The sequence below is a fragment of the Pelodiscus sinensis genome, chromosome 15, assembly GCF_052426305.1.
Source record: "Pelodiscus sinensis isolate ZL-2025 chromosome 15, ASM5242630v1, whole genome shotgun sequence".
In the NCBI taxonomy this organism is placed as follows: domain Eukaryota; kingdom Metazoa; phylum Chordata; order Testudines; family Trionychidae; genus Pelodiscus; species Pelodiscus sinensis.
Genome location: NC_143066.1, coordinates 31,301,292 through 31,320,660, shown reverse-complemented (window position 1 = coordinate 31,320,660; position 19,369 = coordinate 31,301,292). Strand labels below are relative to the sequence as shown.

At 45.9% G+C, this 19,369-nt stretch overlaps 1 protein-coding gene across 3 annotated transcripts in view; it reads left to right on the top strand.

The window, feature by feature from the left end:
- CARD11 (caspase recruitment domain family member 11) overlaps positions 1-15,245 on the top strand; it is an 83,403-nt gene extending 68,158 nt beyond the window's left edge. For 2 of the 3 annotated variants that reach the window (XM_075899622.2, XM_075899623.2), the window contains 8 exons: positions 1,074-1,314; positions 1,968-2,064; positions 4,525-4,620; positions 5,938-6,070; positions 6,635-6,814; positions 9,720-9,844; positions 10,894-11,009; positions 12,465-15,244. In XM_075899622.2, coding sequence (XP_075755737.1) covers positions 1,074-1,314; positions 1,968-2,064; positions 4,525-4,620; positions 5,938-6,070; positions 6,635-6,814; positions 9,720-9,844; positions 10,894-11,009; positions 12,465-12,669 — 1,193 coding nt within the window. In that variant the 3' untranslated portion in view covers positions 12,670-15,244. Of the gene's footprint in view, positions 1-1,073; positions 1,315-1,967; positions 2,065-4,524; positions 4,621-5,937; positions 6,071-6,634; positions 6,815-9,719; positions 9,845-10,893; positions 11,010-12,464 lie in introns of all 3 variants that reach the window. The other variant, XM_075899621.2, reaches the window with a different exon arrangement.
- Positions 15,246-19,369: the final 4,124 nt, after the last annotated feature.

Sequence of the window (19,369 nt, the reverse complement as noted above, 5' to 3'; positions counted from 1 at the left end):
TAACAGATGGAGCATGGCACATGGACCATGATCAGGGCTTGTAGCAAGAATTTGGTACATTGGATCAAAAATTACATTCCAAAAGCCATTTTTACTTGCACAGCTGTGTTGGCCCATTCTTTATCCTGGTCAGGGGAATTCAGTTGTACAGATCATGCTGACAGTGATTTCTTTGATTTTCCTTTGATGTTTAAGTAGAAAAGAATATCACACTTTTTTGAGCATCACTTGGCTGCACATAAAGCATGTTACAGATTGTGGGAGTGCCAGCTGCTAATAAAGTGAACAGGCTGCCCTTAGACCTCCTGATAGAACTCATGTTGTACTTGCAGGATGCAACTGCGGCTTTTCATACTGCATCTTTGTTGGGAAGTTCACTGTTTTATGGATGATTTGTATATAACCTACCAGAAATGACATTGCCCAACTGTATCCTTACAACAGGAACTACTTATGAACTGTGATACTTGTAGCCTGAGCTGCTCCCAGACCATTTAAACTAGCACCCTAAATGCATGTCTAAGCTACATCCCTCTTTTGAAAGAGGGATGTAAATTAGACAGACCGAAATTGCAAATGAAGCTAGGATTTGAATTTCCCGCGCTTCATTTGCATAATGGCGGCTGCGCATTCTTTCAAAAATGGGTATTTTGAAAGTGAAACCACCGTCTAGACGTGGTTCTTTAAAAAAAAACTTTTTTGAAAGATCCTGTGCTCCTCAAAAAATGATCTTTACAGGATCTTTTGAAAAGGGTTTTTGTTTTCGAAAGAGCCACCTCTAGATGGCAGTTTCACTTTCGAAATACCCGTTTTTTGAAAGAATGCGTGGCTGCCATTATGCAAATGAAGCGTGGAAAATTCAAATTCCGGCTTCATTTGCAATTTCGATCTGTCTAATTTACATCCCTCTTTCAAAAAAGGGATGTCATTTAGACACTGTTTATGTTTTCTCTCAGAAGTGACCTCTCAGTTTACTAGGACTTCAATGCCATGAACTTCTACCACAACAGAGCCTACTCACTGAAAGCTAGAAATACAGCAGCACTTGGTCACAGATTCCTTTGTGGCTGCAGGTTACAGGAAGCTGCTGTCAGAACTGGAAGAAGGATTGATCACGTCAGGAGACTCATTTCACATCCGTCTGAATCTGAACATCTCTAGCCAGCTGGACTGCTGCTCCCTGTCGTTGAAATGTGATGAGATTGTGCATATTCTCGACACCATGTACCAGGGGAAGTGCGAGTGGCTGTGTGCCAGAGTTGACCCTTTCACTGATAGGAACCTGGAAATGGGGACCATCCCCAGCTATAGCAGGTGAGCATAATGCGGCTGAAATAGGACAGTAACCTTGACTATAAGCAACAACTATATGAGCTCTCTTGTGTAAATCAGTTCCTGCTATCACGGAGGGAGGGTTGCATATCAGAGTTGAGGATCAGGACAGTCATTTGGTTGCAAGGGTTTTGAGGAGGAGACCTCAGATTTTATTAGGAGACAGGATTTCTCAGAGAACCAGACAGGAAGATGTACACCAGAAACCCTCTTATCCCCAGCTGTGAACCACAGTCCTGCTGACTATTTTTGTTCTGTGGTTTTACAGTGTGATTCAGGCATTCCTTACTGCTGTTCTCTCTTGTCTTTTCCCTAAACCAGGGGTGGGGAACTTCAGGCTCAGGGGCTGGATGTGGCCCCTGGATCTGGATCACATAATCTACTAGGCTGCCCACCCCCAAGCTCTGGTGTGTGAGGGGAATGTGTGGGTTTGGGGTTTGTTTTTTTGTTTGTTTTTGGGGGGGTTGCCTCTTACTTGTGTGTGGCCCCCGATTGATTTTTCTGTGGGTCAATGGCCAACAGCCTAAAAAAGGTTCCCCACCCCCTGCCCTAAACACTGACCACTGCATCCACTCTTCCTCTAGATGATCTCACACACATCTTCCTGATCCATGTGTCTTTATTGTTTCTTGTAGAGCCCAGCAACTGCTCCTGGTGAAGCTCCAGCGACTGATGCACAGAGGCAGTAGGGATGAAACAGAAAGTTCATCCAACACTCTTCGAGCACTCCGGGTAGGTCTCCATTGCGGGAGTCTTTCCATATCAATTGTTGCAGCTGTCTCTACTGCTCATGTCTTCCTGTTTTGAATCACTCTCTGTAAGCTTCCTTTGGTTACTCCTGATGCTGGCCCTCATGTTTAATACCCACTCTACCTAGTCTCTTTAAATCTTCCATCCCTCTAACCTTCCATAGGTCTTTCCCTCAATCCTACAAGGAGATGGAGCTGTGTCCTTAGAGCTAATAATCAGAATTCCTTCTCTTATCTTCCTTCTCTTAACAAGCATCTGGCCCCTAACTGCATGTCCAAAGTATCCATCCTCTCTAAAAGAACACACTGTGCAGAGAAGTGGAATTACCGACTTCTTTGTGCATCCGGTCTCCAGAGTTGTTCCTGTAACCACAGGTGGATTGAGTCAATTTCTTTACCCCTAGGTGTTCCTGTTATGTACACTAGTAAATTAGTTTTCTGCTATACAGGCAGTCCCCGGGTTACGTACAAGATAGGGACTGTAGGTTTGTTCTTAAGTTGAATCTGTATGTAAGTCGGAACTGGCGTCCAGATTCAGACACTGCTGAAACTGACCGCCAGTTCTGACTTACATACAGAATCAACTTAAGAACCCCAGGCGTCCCCAAGTCAGCTGCTGCTGAAACTGATCAGCAGCTGATTCCAGGAAGCCCGGGGCAGAGCAACTCTGCCTCGGGCTTCCTGTAGTCAGCGCTGGTCAGTTTCAGCAGAAGCTGACTTGGGGACGCCTGGGGCAGAGCAGCTGGGGTGCTGCTGGGTTGGTCCAGTAGCACCCCAGCTGCTCTGCCCCAGGCGTCCTGATTCAGCCGCTGCTGAAACTGACCAGCAGCGGCTGAATCAGGACCTGGGGCAGAGCAGCTGGGGTGCTGCTGGGTTGGTCCAGTAGTGCCCATGGGCGCTGCAGGACCAATCGGCAGCGCCCCAGCTGCTCTACCCCAGAGTCCAAAACAAAAGCCTGGTCTGCTGGGGGGGGGGAGCACACTAGCTGCGCCCCCCCCCCCCCCAGCAGACCAGGGACACGGGGAGCAGAGCTGCAGTGGCAGCGGGGTGCCGCGCCTCTGAGGCTTTGCTCTGGCAAAGCCTCAGAGGCAGGGACCCCGCCACGGCTGCAGCTTCAGTCTGGGTGCCTGTGGTCTGCTGGGGATGGCCCCCAGCAGACCACAGGCACCCGGACTGAAGCCGCAGCCGCGGGGGGTCCCGCGCCTCTGAGGCTTTGCCAGAGCAAAGCCTCAGAGGCGCGGGGAACCGCCGCTGCTGCCGCTCCAGTCTGGGTGCCTGTGGTCTGCTGGGGACGGTCCCCAGCAGACCACAGGCACCGGGGGGGTCCCGTGCCTCTGAGGCTTTGCCAGAGCAAAGCCTCAGAGGCGCGGGGAACCGCCGCTGCTGCCGCTTCAGTCAAAGCGGCAGCAGCGGCGGTTCCCCGCGCCTCTGAGGCTTTGCTGTGGCAAAGCCTCAGAGGCGCGGGACCCCCCCGCGGCTGCGGCTTCAGTCAGGGTGCCTGTGGTCTGCTGGGGACCGTCCCCAGCAGACCACAGGCACCCAGACTGGAGCGGCAGCAGCGGCGGTTCCCCGCGCCTCTGAGGCTTTGCTCTGGCAAAGCCTCAGAGGCGCGGGACCCCGCGCGGCTGCGGCTTCAGTCCGGGTGCCTGTGGTCTGCTGGGGACCGTCCCCAGCAGACCACAGGCACCGGGTCTCAAGGGGCAGCAGCAGCGGTTCCCGCGCTTCTGAGGCTTTGCTCTGGCAAAGCCTCAGAAGCGCGGGAACCCGCCCGGTGCCCCTGGTCTGCTGGAGACGGTCTCCAGCAGACCAGGGGCACCGGAGCAGCTTACAAACGGGGCTTTCTCGCCCCGACTTCCGGGGCGAGAAAGCTCCGTTCGTAAGTGCGGATCCGACGTAAGTGCGGATCCGCGTAAGTCGGGGACTGCCTGTATTAGCCACCATGTGTGCACCTAGCACTCCTCTAATACACTTTGGGACCACACATAAGAATGCTTTTAAAAGACAGAGATGCTACAATCACCATTTGGATTAGACTTCAAACAAGGCAAAGCACCAGATGGTCCTCCAGTACCCCAGTCCCACTGATCAAGTGTTGGGGTAGATGGCAATCCCAGGCATCAAAGGCTGACTGGATGCAAATAGCCTGCCATCCTACAGTGCACTAGTCACTGCACAGGTGGCCTCTAGTCAAATCTCTAATGCAGGCACAGTCAGATAGATTCCTTGACAAGAGGCTCATAGAGAAGCCGTAACAGGAGCACAGTGTGTCAGCACAGGCCATTCTAAGTCTGTAGTTTGCACAGAACATGCCTTTGCTTTCTAAAGGGTATGAATTGCTAACAAGTCTCTATCCCTTAACTGTAAATAACTGGAGAGCTGCTGAAGGCCTGTTTTGTTTTTTGGGTGCTGTGATTTACTGAAGTTCCTGTGCAATTTTTATCAGAATACACTGCAGCCAGAGGATCCTGCCTCACAGAATGACCCCAAAGCCAGCCCTCGCCTCTCCCGGGCAAGCTTCCTTTTGGGACAGATTTTACAGGTAATGAAGTTAAAATTCCTTTCTATGAAACATCAGTGTGTGATTTTCATGAAGATTGGAGGCAGACAACTTTTTGTGATGTTCTCAGGTATCATATTCATTCTGAGCCTAACTTCCCATGCTGGAGACATGGCACAAGGACTTATGATTGTCACAGAGAGCTTTAACATATGAGAAGTCAGATTGATTTACACTTTCTAACTGTCCCTGTCAGGCAGGACCTTTAGCTTTTAATAGGCTCGTCTCCATTATTAATATAATTTGGATAGCTCAAACAGCCCTGCCCTGAGGGGCTCAAATGGACCTTATCTGGAACACATTAAATTCTCTTGGCCAGACAAACTCTCTTGGTACTTAGGAGAGTAAAATCCCAGACGTGAATAGTTATTTAATTGCAGGGGCAGATACCATGGAGAGGATGGAGAATGGGTGGTGAAAGGTTTGATTCATAGATTCCAAGGTCAGAAGAGACCGTTAGGATTATCTAGTGCGACCAGCTGTGTAACAGGCCACTGAGGTTCCCCCAGACAATTCCTAGAGCAGATTTGTTTAAAAAAAAATCCTATCTTGATTTAAAAATTGTCAATGATGGAGAATCTATCCTGACCCTTGGTAAATTGTTCCAGCCTTTAATTACTCTCACTTAAACATTTGCACCTTATTTCTAGTCTGAATTTATCTAGCGTCAGCTTCCAGCCACTGGACCGTGTTATGTCTTTCTCTGCTAGACTAAAGAGCACATTATTAACAAAAATCCCTACGGTCATGGTTGGGAAGTTTAGAGAATGCTCAGGTGGAGGAGTGAGCATTTGGGTGGATGATGTATGAAAGAAGCTTTTGTTGGGTGTTAAATTCTGCTATAGGAAAACGTTTTGAGTGCTGATAAGCTAAATGTTGGGTGTTGCAATAAGGTAAGGGTAGAGAAATGAGCAGAGTCTTTGATACTGCTGGGCTCACATTCATAGTGGGCATGCTACTCCCCAGTGAGTCTATCCGTAGTAACTCTGTTGATGCCAGAGGGTTTTGAGGAAGAAATAGAACATGACTCATATATAGAGAGAACAAGAGGAAAAAATCCCACCAGGGAATAACAAAAGCTAAAGGTCAGATCTACATTGTTTAAAATAGCCTTGGATTTCAGCCAGCAGCTCTGTGGAAGGGTTGGTGAACTTACAGCCTTGTTTTTGCTAGACACAGAGGTAATTCAGATCTGGTAGATAATGGAAGGAGACATGGAAGCAAACAAATATGTGGAATAATAAAGCATACAGTTCCATAGAATGAATGGGGGTCAAACCTCTTTGTTTGCTCTTGCAGTTTGTTAGCAGGTCTGAAAACAAATACAAACGTATGAACAGCAGTGAGCGAGTCCGCATTGTCACTGGCTCTCCGTCCAGTTTGGCACGGACCTCTTCTGAAGCAATGAAGCTGATACCTGATAAGCTGGAAGGTAAGGATATAACAGCATTTTGCATCACTTGACACGGGTTAAATGACTGCACAAGTGCAAGGCAGTGAACAGGTCCTAGGCCTTTTCCACCTCTAATTTTTAAGTTCTTCTGCATGTGACTCAATTCTTGGATTTTTTTTTTTTTAAAGGCTGGGGGAAGATAGCCCTTGAAAACAAGTCCACTGGACTGAAATGTTCTATCTTGTTGACAGCTTTTCCTAGATTCTCTCCTATTCTTCCTCCAAGGAGGTGTAACTACAAGTAGCGAATTGCTGCTTAGCAAAGGAAAAGTTAAGCTGATAACCAGGAAAAATGTCTAAGCAAGTCGTCTATTTAGCTGTGAAATAGCCTCCCAAGGGAAATGATGGGAAGGCCTATTGTTTGAATCATTTAAAACTAGACTGAACATTGCACTGAAGAATATTCTGTAGGGGACAATACTGTCCAGGTGGAGGTATGGACAGGGGGAACAAACATGTGATTCCCTTCTTTGATGTCTATGATTCTTCTACATCCTTTTGGGGAAGAATGAACTAGATTGTAAACAGTCTCTTCTTTACTCAGATTTGGATTCTGAAAATGAAATCGATAAGAGCCTCAACCTGATCCCCTATAGTTTGGTGCGACCGATCCACTGTGACCGCAGGCGCCCAGTCCTCTTCACTCCCACTGTGCTTGCAAAGACCTTGGTACAGAAACTTCTCAATTCTGGAGGCGCCTTGGAATTCAACATGTGCAAGCCAGGTAACTGTGTAAAAATTTGCAGAATGTGCTAAATGTAGCAAGCCTTTCTACTGTTGGCACATAAGTGCCCGCCGCTTGGGAATCCTGCTGCTATGTCTCAGCAAAGCGTAACGTTGGATCCTGCAATGGGACAGTTGGTAAGAACCATCTGAGCTCGCCACCCTAAATGGTCCTGATGATGCTTGGTTTCTGAAGGTTGTATGGTCTATGTTCTATAGTTGCCATGTCACACTCCAGGGACTGGCATGTTGTGAATGCTCTTTGTCAGTACTAATATATTTAATTCAAGGTGATGGGATATTTGGACCATTGCTATAATGATTGATGAATATCTTCCTTCCAATCAATGACTGGTTTCTTTCCAGTCCAGGGCATGAAGATCTTGCACTTGATCTTCTCCAAAGACTGGGCTTCTGGATGACACGCTTCCTTGTTAACTGTTTGCCATTCAAAACCATACCCTGTACTGTGATTGCACTGGGATGCTATTGTCCCCATTCCAGTCAAGCGCCCCTTCTGTTCCACTCACCAGACAGCTGTGAGGATACAGATGCTGAATCCATTGTGTTTTAAGTCTGTGAACTATGAACAGAATAGAGTTATACCTCTAACACGCCTTCAAAGTAGAAATCATAATCTGGACCCCCTCCCGAGAGCTTAGACTGCATAGCTCAGTCCCTAGGACCAGTGGGGACAACAGACTCACTGGGTCCCTGGGCAAGGGGAGAGGGGCATCTCTGTGCCCCTGGAAGGGGTGGGTGCTGGGCAGAAGAGGCTAGGCTAGGGATTAGCTCCCCCACCCCCATCAGCAGCCCTCAGCACTTCCTGGGGTGTGCTGCAGAGGGATCTTTGGTCCACCCCTTCCCCACATTGGCAGTAAGGATGTAAATTCCCAGTTAAAAAGTTAACTGGTTAAATGCTGTGTTTAACTGGTTAATCTTGGAGCAGCCCCCCCACCCATGCCATGGTGGGCCCAGCCAGAATGGAGCAGCCCATAGCTCACGGGCTGCTCCATCTGGGATGAGCCAAGCCCACCACACCGTTGACTGGGGGGTTGCACTGGCCAGGCAGGGCCTGCCATGCCTCACTGCAGGCAGGGAACTGCTCCAGCTGGGCCGAGCTGCCGATTAACCAGTTACCCGGTACGCATGCCAGTAAGGCTGATGCTTACAGGGTAACCAGTTAATCTGTTAACCCTTTATACCCCTAGTCAGCAGGCCTGTGTGGAACCCGTACTGGCCCCTCAGCATGTGTCTTCACAGCACAGTCATCTCAGGTGACAACTTGACTGTGACCCCTACTTCAGTTCCCATCCACACATGCAAATCTCTAGCTTGAATTAATTGGTGCTGTACGGTTGAACTAGGTGGCGGGGGCCCGGGTTGAAGCTCAAGTGCTTCTGTAATATAGTGGGGATGCAACAACTTGAGTTATAACAACTCAGTGGCAGCCAATCAAAACGCACCCTCGGGCTCCCATCGTAGCTTAAACACACCCTCTTTGAGAATGCCACCTAATGGTTTGAGGCGTCTGGGTTTCTCTAGGGGGCATGGGGCAAGTGGTAGCACATATGCACTTCACACCAGATTTTAGCACTTTATTGCTCTTTCTTAATAGCATAACATGCAGCCCTATACAAAGCTAACACACTCTATGTGCATTGCCCTGCCTTAGTGTCTCCACCATTCTGGTGCATTCTTTGGGCTGGGGTCAAAGTCCTTGAAGGCCCTCCAGCATCCTTCTGTTGTACAACTTTGGTTGGCCAGTCCATCTCCTTTCCCTCTCCTGCAAGCCCTTTCATGGCCTTTCAGTACTTCAGTCAGGTGACCCATCGATCAGCCTATTGTGATGATCAAAGACCCTTATCAGGTGACTTTGTTGCCAAGTGATCTTTCCCCGACAAACCAATTTTCCTGGTTGAGAACCAATCAGTTGTCTAGGATGTTTATAGTTTAATAGAAGACCATCTGAGTTAACAAGCCACTGTTGTCACTTCTCAGTACTCTTGCAAATTTCAGTCCAACATGGAGGTAAATAGGTTACAGAGATGATAACTTGCAGCTTGATCAAGTTACAGACAAAGAATTCATAATCCTACATAAAAATAATAAATTATACAAACAGATACCTCAGATCATCACAACGACCTCATGAATAGAGGCGTTTTAACCCTTAGGTTAAAAACCATGTGTTCTGAAATCCCAGTACTCTGATCTGTGTGATTATGAACAGCTTAGACTGATATAAATACAGTAATTTTAAGAGTCTAATTTACTCTTTGCCATTTGTATGGTTTGTTTGCTATTCTGCATTTCACGCACCTTGGACAGTGAAATTGGTCTATTGCTAATCAGATTGATTTTCTGATTCCCATGCTCTGTACTGTGCTGTAGAGTTTGGCTTGCCGTGTTTGTTAGTATGAGAACCAGAGCTGGTTCTCCTTGCAGGACTGACCCATCTTTCTGTTATTTGGTTGTCCGAAGCTTAGTCCTATAAGGATCCCTTGGCCCCATGGCAATACCAAAAATATAGTAACATATTATGGCATAAAATGCTATTGTGTAATATACCAGCCTTGTGATTTGGCGCTGTGGAGTATAGTTGCTCTTTGATGTTAGGTGTTGGTATAGTTTTTACTGCATCATATTGTTGTCATTCAGGGCCTTGATTGTGAGGCAGAGATTGCTCAGAAACTCCCTGGTATAGGCCAGTTTGAGATGCTGAGCCAAGTTTAGGTCAGGCTTCAGTTCAATTAAACAAATAAAATGAGAGACGCTCTCAAGAAGACTCTTGGTCTTATTTCACTATACCATCAAAGGCCTGTCCAAATTCCTGCTGAACAGTTTACTAGGTGCAGCTATTGTGTGAACCTAATAACCTTGCTTTCATCCCCCTCCTGCTCCAGATATTGTAACCAAGGAAGAGTTCCTAAGGAAGCAAAGGACAGAGAAGGTCATCTTTTCCAGGGAGAAGAATCCAAACACCTACGAATGCATTGTACCTGCCAATATTGAAGCCGTCACTGCCAAGGTGATGGGAGTGGAATGTAGCAGCGTGGGTTGCTTTTCATACCTTGGACAGTCAGTTTACTGCCACAAGAAGAGCTTATATTTTCAGAATAACTTCTTTCTCATCCCATTCTCATTTCCTAGCCTCTCTTCCTTAGTCAGTCCCCTTTTTTGTTTTGTGCGTGTGAATGCAAAAGCAAGAGACAGGGTCCTAGCCAAGGAAAATGATAGACTGGGACACAGAGGGTGTGTCTAAACTACAGGGTTTTTTCAAAAAAAGTAGCCTTTTCCAAAAAACTTCCCCTGTGTCTAGACTGCAGCTGCGTTCTTTCGAAAGTAAATCGAAAGAACACAGCAGTTTTTTCGATTGTGTAAACTTCATTTTACGAGGAATAACGCCTTTTTTCGAAAGTACTCTTTCAAAAAAAGGTGCTATTGAATGCAAACTGTACTTTTTCAAAAGAGAGCGTCTAGACTGTCTTTCGAAAAAGTGGTTTGCTTTTTCAAAAAATCTGCTTGTAGTCTAGACACTGTCTTTCTAAAGAGGCTTGTAGTTTAGACGTAGCCAGAGAGAGACAATGATATGCCATATAAAGATGATAGTCTCAAAGACCAAAAAAGAGCTTCAAATATTGTGCATTTGTCTCACGGTGAGGAAAAAAAGAATTAAAGTGGGTAGTTTGTTGTTTTTTCGAAGAGATTACAGTATATATTCACTGTGAACAAAGACCATACCTGTGTGTGTAGATATATAATGTATGCATGACTTCATTTTTTATTTTATAGTGTTTAACTTGTTTGTTGTCTTTAGAGCAAATCACTTATTTTTAAATCTTTGCAAAAAGAGAGCACTTATAAGGAATGTTAAAATTAGTTTTTGTCCGATTGACTAGTTGTGAATCCATGAAAGGAGCTCGGACCTGAAATGTACAGTTGATTTAAAGGTTTTACATCCAGTCTGATGAATGGAGAGCAATTCAGCAGACCCTGTTGAGATATGTCTGTCTGTATCACAAGAGATTAGTGCTGTGGATGTTCTCTCATGACCCTATTATGACTTTATGTTTTTAGAATAAGCATTGTCTGCTGGAAGCTGGCATAAGCTGCACAAAGGATTTAATCAAAGCCAAGATATATCCCATTATTCTCTTTATCAGAGTCTCAGAGAAAAACATCAAGAGGTTCAGGTAACATATCAAATCTTTGAACATCTGCTATTCTGTGTTTGTCGCTTAATAACACCATAGTCCAGTGACTTTCTCATTGAGCGAGAAAGAGGAAGAGCTTCTTCTCACTAATCTAGTGCATTAGGATGGCACAATTCCTCCCATGACTCATCCCCCTCCTCCTAGAAATATGACCACTGGCATAGTTATGAGTTGCCCCAAATCCAGCACTCTATTACCGTTCCTGACAGCAATGTTCGTTGCAGGAGGATGGCCCTAGAGCAGGGGTGGGCAAAAGGGCCTCCGTGGGCCAGATCCAGACTGCCAAGCGGGTGGATCCAGCCCACGGAGGCCCTGCTGTTCCCCTGCCCCCAGGCCTTAATTAGCTGGGGGCAAGGGAGCACGCAAAGCCTCCTCCCGCCCTGCCAGGAGCACATGGCACTTTGAAGCACCATGCACTGCTCTCAGGGGAGGGGAGAGCGAAGGAGGCTTTGCGCACTCCCCCCGTGTCCAGGCCAATCAGGGCCTGGGGGCAGGGGAGCTGCATGAAGCTTCCTTTTCCCTGCCCCAGCTCTGCAAGTAGCCCGTGGCACACAGGGCGGGAGAAGGTGTCCCGCGCTTCCCCACCCCCAGGCCCAGATTGGCCTGGGGGTGGGGGAGCGTGCCAAGCCTCTTTCAGGACATGGATGCCTAGTGGGAAGGGGGGGGCAAGGGGCTCCCCCACCCCCAGACCAATCATGGTCTGGGGATGGGGTAACTCCGCCCCTTCTGGGGTGGCCCCCAGGCAAAAATTATTGCCCACCCTTGCCCTAGAGTGTCTGCATACTCCCCCATATCTAGCACTTCTGTGGTATTCCCTACAGAGATTCTTGCTGGGAAAGACTGGGTCTGAGGTAGACATATAAAATCCCATTCAATTAGTTAACTGGTTAAACCTTAAGCTTAACCAGTTAACTGATTGAATGGGGGCTGCTCCAACCCAGCTGCTTCCGACCCCACACAGAGCTGTCGGTAGCCTCACACGCGACAGAAAAGACAACGGAAAAGGCAGGGGGCTGCCAGGTCTCTGGACACCCACCTCCGCCAACTGCCGCTTCTGGCCCCCTGAGAGCCAGCAGCCCTACGGGGCTGGAGCAGCATTCCACCTGCGGTGGGCCATGGACAGATGGCTGCTCCCGGGTAATGGTTAACCATTATCTGCTAAACATCACCCATTAAGGATGATGTTTACTAGGTAACTAGTTATCCATTCAGATCCCTAGTCTGAAGTAGTGATGATCTCCCTAGAACCCAGCACTCCTTCATTGTTCCCCGTGTCACTGTTGGTGGGAGAGGACATAACTGGAGTAGCTAAGATGTTCTAGCTCGCCTACACCCTCCATTACATCAGCTCTTGCTGGGCAAGGCAGAGACTGTAGGGACTCACTTTAAACCTAAAGCTATTTTGCTTATTGTCGTCTTGGTCATGTGATGCAGGAAGCTGTTGCCGAAGCCCGACACTGAGGAGGAGTTTCTACGCACATGTCGCCAGAAGGAGAAAGAACTGGAGGCTCTACCATGCCTTTATGCCTCCCTGGAGGCAGACATGTGGAGCAGTATTGAGGATCTCATCCGAATAATGAAGGAGAAGATTGGAGAAGAGCAGCGTAAAACCATCTGGGTAGACGAAGATCAGCTATAAAAAAAAAAGCAGCAGATAAAATGGAGCTCAGTGGCAATGGAAGGACAGTGAAATGGAGCTGGGACTCTCAGAAGTCTCTGATGTAGTCCGGCGCTCCTGTTTCATCTTTGCTGGCTGGGGACTTTTGCTGCTGGCAGAATGTATGTGTGGAATGGAATCAGAGCTGTGTGTTTAACAGTGAGCGTCACAGAGGCTAGGTAGTTAGGACAGGGATCGGAACGCTGCTACAAGAGCACCTCATCCCCTAGCATCCGTTCAGAGAAGACAGCTGTTTAACACATGAGAAGGAGAAAGATTTTGAGAAGGCGCTTGAGGTAATTTATTATGTATAAAGGTGGACCTCATTTAATCTCCTGGTGTGACCAGAGCAGTGAGATCTTTAGGCAGATAAAGGATGAGGGACAGGCTGAAGGACACGGTACCTAAGGAGTGCCCCATGCCCAGTTCAAAGTGAGAAACTGAATTTGTTCCATCAAAGAAGTTGCCGGGTGCTCAGTAGCAACAGAAACACTGCTGATGATCATCTTGACAGCTACGCAGCCCTATGCATGCATGTTTGTGCAGTCACGAAGAAAAGAAAATAATCATTGTTCCTGGCATTAATGAAAATGACAATTTTCCCTTCATTTTGAAACCTCAGTTCTGTTTAGCAATTTGCAGCAGCCGGCCTAGTCATGGCATCCTGAACAAAGCAAACTCCCAGCTCCCCAATGGCAAATCAAACCTTTCCAAATCTGCCCACACTTCAGTTAGTTTATCCCTGTCACTGTTATTTTACTAGTTCTATTATTTCAGTCATTCATTTCAATAGCATATTTTAGTACTAAAGCCGCTTGGTGTGTAGGATGGGCGTTGACTCCAGCTGCCGGTGACAAAAAGATGCCAATATTGTTAAAAGGTAGAGTATGTAAAACCCCTCTTAACAAACAGAACAGAGACTTGGCCAGCCATAAGAAAGGAAATCAAGTCCACCCTCTGCCATGGAAATGAAGATGTGGAGATGGTCAAACAGTTGGATGCTCTGTGATAGGAAATATAATGAGGTGGTAAGGGGCCCAATTTGGGTTACCCCAACAGGAGACCAGTTGAGGGAAGTTACAATATGTTGTTATGGGCACATCCAGAGGAGAACTGAGAGCTATATTGGTGAGATGGCTCTTACAATGACTGTAGAAAGAAGAATACAAAGTAGGAGATGAAAGACTTGGTCCATAAATCAAATGTCTGTAGACCTCACAGAGACCAATCAGAATGACAGCCTGGCATACAATCATGAGTTTTGGAAGAAGGCTATGAAGGTCTTCAACCCCCAATAAGGAAGTGGCAAGAAAGAAGAAGATGAATTTTAGTGCTGGGAGGAGGATGGTATCTGCATTTACCCCGGAAACCCATATGCTTCCCCAGCACTGCCACCTGCCAACACACTGCTCTGAATAAGAGGGCCTATTTTTAGAGGATTCTGGGGAAGTTTTTTCTCTGTCTAGGGGAAGTTCAGGTTTTTTGAGCCATTGAGTCCTTGGCCTCTGCCATGATTGCTAATGAGTATCATACTCGGCTACAGACAGCTGGGGCAAAATTTTCAAAAGTGTCCAAATTACTTAGGAATGTAGGCCCCCATTTTCAGAAGTACGGCCTTCCTATGACAGTCAGTGGGACGAAAACTCCTTTGTTACTTAGGTGGTTTTGAAAATGTTACACCTGTATACAGGCATTGGATTGAAATCACCACATTAATTTTCACAGCAGCCTGACAATAATAATGACATGTACCACTTCTGACCTGGAATGAATGAAACAATGACCTTTGGCTGCATATCCCTTTTCCCTTGAGTCATCCATGTATCTCCAATCTCCTCCCTTTTCAGATGGAATCAATGCTAAAAGTTGTCATTGCTCCTGTGCTTATCCAAAGTCCTCTGGTTTCAGTGCTTCAGGCCAGCAGGCAGCAGCTGGTAATCAAAAGGCACACAGAGCCTAAGCAAAATGTCTGACATTGTCACAGTTGCTAGATGAGTGACTGCCTTTTCCTTGCGAGGTGTCTCTGATGTTCATGTGTGCTGGGTGCCTCTCTGCGGTGATGTACTTTTTTTGTCCTGGTCAGCTTGCCAGCCTGTGCCTACATGTGTGGTGGTGTACTTTATTTTTTAATTATGTTAGCTTATAGAAATCATTGCCCATTTTCCATCTTGTACCCTGCTACTGCAGCCATTGCAGCATTAATGTTTAAAGGCTGCTCACAGCAAGTATTTCTCTGTGAATAGTTAGTGATTTGTCCCGTTCTCTCGCTAGGATTCTGCCCTCTTCTGCAATGTACGGGAGTAGAAAGATTATGCCACTACGAGTACTGTATTTTAGCGAATATAACCCATAGGTTATACTCGTTTTTACAAACCCCTCGCCCCCTCTGCGGGGTATACAAAAAATTGTTTACTCACATGGTGGTGAGCGCTTCCCCACCCTTTCCCCCGCTGCACAGCCTCCGGGCGGGGGAGCGCTCATCTCCCAGTTCCTGTGCAGGAGCGCTCCCCCTGCCCCCTCCTGCGACTGCGCAGGAACCGGGAGATAAGCGCTCCCCCCGCCCAGAGGCTAGAGGCTGCGCAGCTGCAGGCAGGGGTGGGGAGAGCGCTCATTTCCCGGTTCTTGCACAGTCGCAGGAAGGGGCAGAGGGAGCGCTCCTTCGCAGGAACAGAGGGATGAGCGCTCCTCCACCCGGAGGCTGGCAGCTGCGCAGCTGCAGGAAGGTTGTGCGGCCGCACGGAACTAAGCGGGGTGAGTGCTCCCCCACCCAGAGGTTGTGCAGCTGCGCGGGAACCAGGAGGGGTGAGTGCTCCCCTGTCTGGAGGGTGGCCAATTCCCCCCTCTCCTCCCCGCGTAGAAGTCCTCCCCTCCCGCACAGTTTGAAAAAAAGTCTTGTATACCCCGCAGGTAATACTCGTGCACGGGGTATACAAGATTTTTTTTACTCAAACTGCAAAAAACGTGGGGTATATTCGGGTGCAGGGTATATTCACTAAAAGACTGTAGTTTGTAAGCCCACATTGTTTTACAGATTATAGTATGCATATGCAATGGCATCCAACCATTCAGTGGCAGGGAGTAACAACCAAATGGCAGTGTTCCCTGTAAGCTGTGCACTTGTGCAGTTGCTCAAGAGAGATTCAGATGCTGCCCAACTGATTAGCAGAGCGCCCACAGCTAGGTTTTGTTTCCTTTGGTGGTGCACATCTGCACATGCCTCTGTGTACATACAATTTATTCCACACCTGGATAGAAAAAGTCTGCAAATGGATGTGAAAGGTAAGAGAGAACATTGCCAACTGGTGTACTCAGCACATTGCATGATTATTTAGAGGTCATCTGTAACTTACAAGAGCTGAAGGCATTGAGGAGGGCTAAAAGTCAGAGTGGCATTTTCCAGGTATTTCTGTAATGTCCTGAGACCACAAGTCTTAGGGTGTGTCTAGACTACAGGTTTTTTTTTTTTTTTTAAAGTAGCCTTTTTTTGAAAAAACTGCACCTGCATCTACACTGCAGCCACGTTCTTTCGAAAGTAAATCGAAAGAATGCGGCCGTTTTTTCGATCACGGTAAACCTCATTCTATGAGGAATAACGCCTTTTTTCGAAAGTACTCTTTTGAAAAAAGGCAGTATTGAATGCAAACTGTGCTTTTTCAAAAGAGAGCGTCTAGACTCTTTCAAAAAAGCAACTCGCTTTTTCGAAAAAATCTGCTTGTAGTCTAGACGCTCTCTTTCAAAAGAGGCTTGTAGTCTAGATGTAGCCTCCGTGTCTTTATGCAGAGCCTATGAGAAGGTGGGAATAGAGACTGAGGCTGGATGAGACGACAGAGGTAATTCTTTTTGTAAAATGAGTGACTCCATGGAAGAGATACTGGCACTTTAATGCACCCACTGTGATTTCCAAGGCCATTTGTAATGTTAGTGTCTGCTGGTGTGAACTAGTGGAGTCATCCCTAGCTGAACAGGCGCAGCAGCACCCACTTCTACTACACCCAGTCCCTCCACACAGGTGACTGGCAACCCATCTAGTATATATAATCCTCATCCATTTTTCCATGCTGAATTACTCTAGATGGGCTAGAAGCTTTATTTTCCATCTGATTCCCCAATTTGAATTCAGGGGACAGATCCGCAGCTGTTGTAGGTTGTCATAGCATCACAGAAGATAGTGGCACTATCCATCACAATGTACACCCTCTGACATCTGGACCTGATCCAAGGATCACCAATGGAGCAAACTAACCTCCGGTATCTGCCCAAATGCAAACATGCAGGACTGAAATGTGAATTAATTTTTTTTCAAATTTGTGCGTGTTCAGCATCTGGGTTTGGATTCTGCCTACTCTAGAGGCAGTTTTGAGATCCACATCTGGAGCTGGGACTCAGTTCCATGTCTTTGATTCATCTAGTTCAGTTTTTCTTAAACTTTTTAAGACCGAGGAACACCAAACAATTTTTTTTATGGGGAACACCAAGGATTTTTTTGTTGAGCAAAAAAAAAAGTTGGGGGGGAAAGTTATTAAGAAAAAAAAGGGTCAGGAGGATGTTATTGAGAAAAAAAGTCGCCTGCCCCTTTAAGGGTGGCCATTTTGAATTCTGTTGTTCTCCCCGGCATACCTCTGACTGCCTCACGGCACACCGGTGTGCCACGGAACACAGTTTAAGAAACAGTGATCTAGTTCTTATTTGTGTAAATTACCAACCCATCCTCCCTCAATCATCCAAACATTCTTTCGGGTACAGCCAATCTTTGGAGAGCAGGCAACAGTTATTAGAAGGGATAAGAAGCAATAACTGAGCAAATTACCTATCAGACAGCTAAATGGAAATTAGTTAAATTGATTGTAGAATAAAGATGGGTCCAAAGCAGAATCTCAGTCTGGACTCTCCTATGTGTGGAGGTTTGAAATCCAGATTAAAATCCATGCTTTCCCAAATTTCAGAGTATTAGCTTTTTAGCTCAAGCAATGTCTCATTGTTCTGCATTTGTATGGCCCCTAGCACTATGGGACGGGTTGGTCCTGAACCAATATCGGGACTCCTAGATACTGCCATTATACAATCAAATCATATCAACCAGGCAGAGACATTCAAGCTGCAATACCGCATTCAAATTGGAATCCGTGATTTGAATCTGTGGATTGGCTCAGACCCATCTCTACTGGAGATTCATCTGATCTGTACAGGAATATAGTAAGCAAGCAAAGTTTACATAAAATTCTTAAAATACAAGTTGCTAAAGGTTTGCAATTGGAGGCTGGAAAAAAAGTCTTAACTTTTTTCAAATCTTAAATTGAACAGATGAGTTTTCCAACATCCGAGGTAATTGCCTTGTCACTTGATGAGCTATTTATTCACTAAGAACACTTACAGAACAAGGAAATAAAAATCTTTTTTTAAATGAACTGTTTGAAAATCTATTTCTTTCCCTTTAAGTTATTGCAATAAGAAGAGTTGGTTTTAAATTCCAATGGTATGTTTTTCCACCAGAAAGTGCCATTTCATGACAATCAAAACATTCCACAGAAGGAAGATAAATTTGAGTAATATTCATTAAATCAAAATGAAGCCTTTTGGTAATGTTGAAACATTCCATTCTGACATTTTCAGTTTGGAATGTTTTGATTTTTGGTTATGAAATATTTATGTTCATTTTTTAAAGTTGAAATCGAAATGAAATGTTTCAGTTGAACCAAAACAAAACATTTTCAAATCTTTAATTAGACAGGAAATTTTTAAATTCTGTGGTTTTCATCCAATTTTGAAGAAAAACATATCTCAAAAATCATGGAATTTCCCCCACCAAAAAAAATCTGGTTCCCGCACAGCTCTAGCAAAGCAAGATGTGCATGTCACAAAAGGACACACACAGTCATTTACTATATTTTTGGTAAGGTACCAATAAGTCAGGGTGGGGTATTAAAGGTTATTTATATATAACTTTAATGTAACATATGAGAAATATGGTTATAATGGTTTACTATCATCAGATGGTGGTGCTGAATTCAAGATAATATGATATAATAATGGTTTGCAGTCATCAGATGTGGTGCTATATTCAAGATAATAAAAGCAAACTAAATACAACTTTCCATTCTGCTTTGCCCAGCTGTTAAATTATGTTGCATTATATAAGTCAGTATCATAGAGGTCAGCCCAGTGGGGAATTGTTGCATGTACGAATTTCATGCAAACTTTATTACACACTATTTGATTTTCTTTTGTAGCAGCATGCTGGCTGGAGACTAACCTGTCAATTGTTTTGTAATGGCAGACAGCAGAGATAGCACAATTTGTAAGGGAGGGAGAGCATGCATAAAGCAGATTCCACTCCCCCCTATAAAGTTTAGGCAACTGGGGTACGTCAACTGGGGTAAGTCTAAACTACATGGCTCCGTTGACGGAGCCATGTAGATTTGTTTGTTCGGCAAAGGGAAAGGAAGCTGCGATTTAAATAATCGCGGCTTCATTTCAATTGAAATGGCTGCCGCGCTGAGCCGACAAACAGCTGATCAGCTGTTTGTCGGCTCAGCGCGGCAGCCATTTCAATTGAAATGAAGCCGCGATTATTTAAATCGCGGCTTCATTTCCCTTTGCCAATCAGCCTAATCTACATGGCTCCATCGATGGAGCCATGTAGTTTAGACACACCTCTGCAGGTATCATAGAAATGTCAGTATAT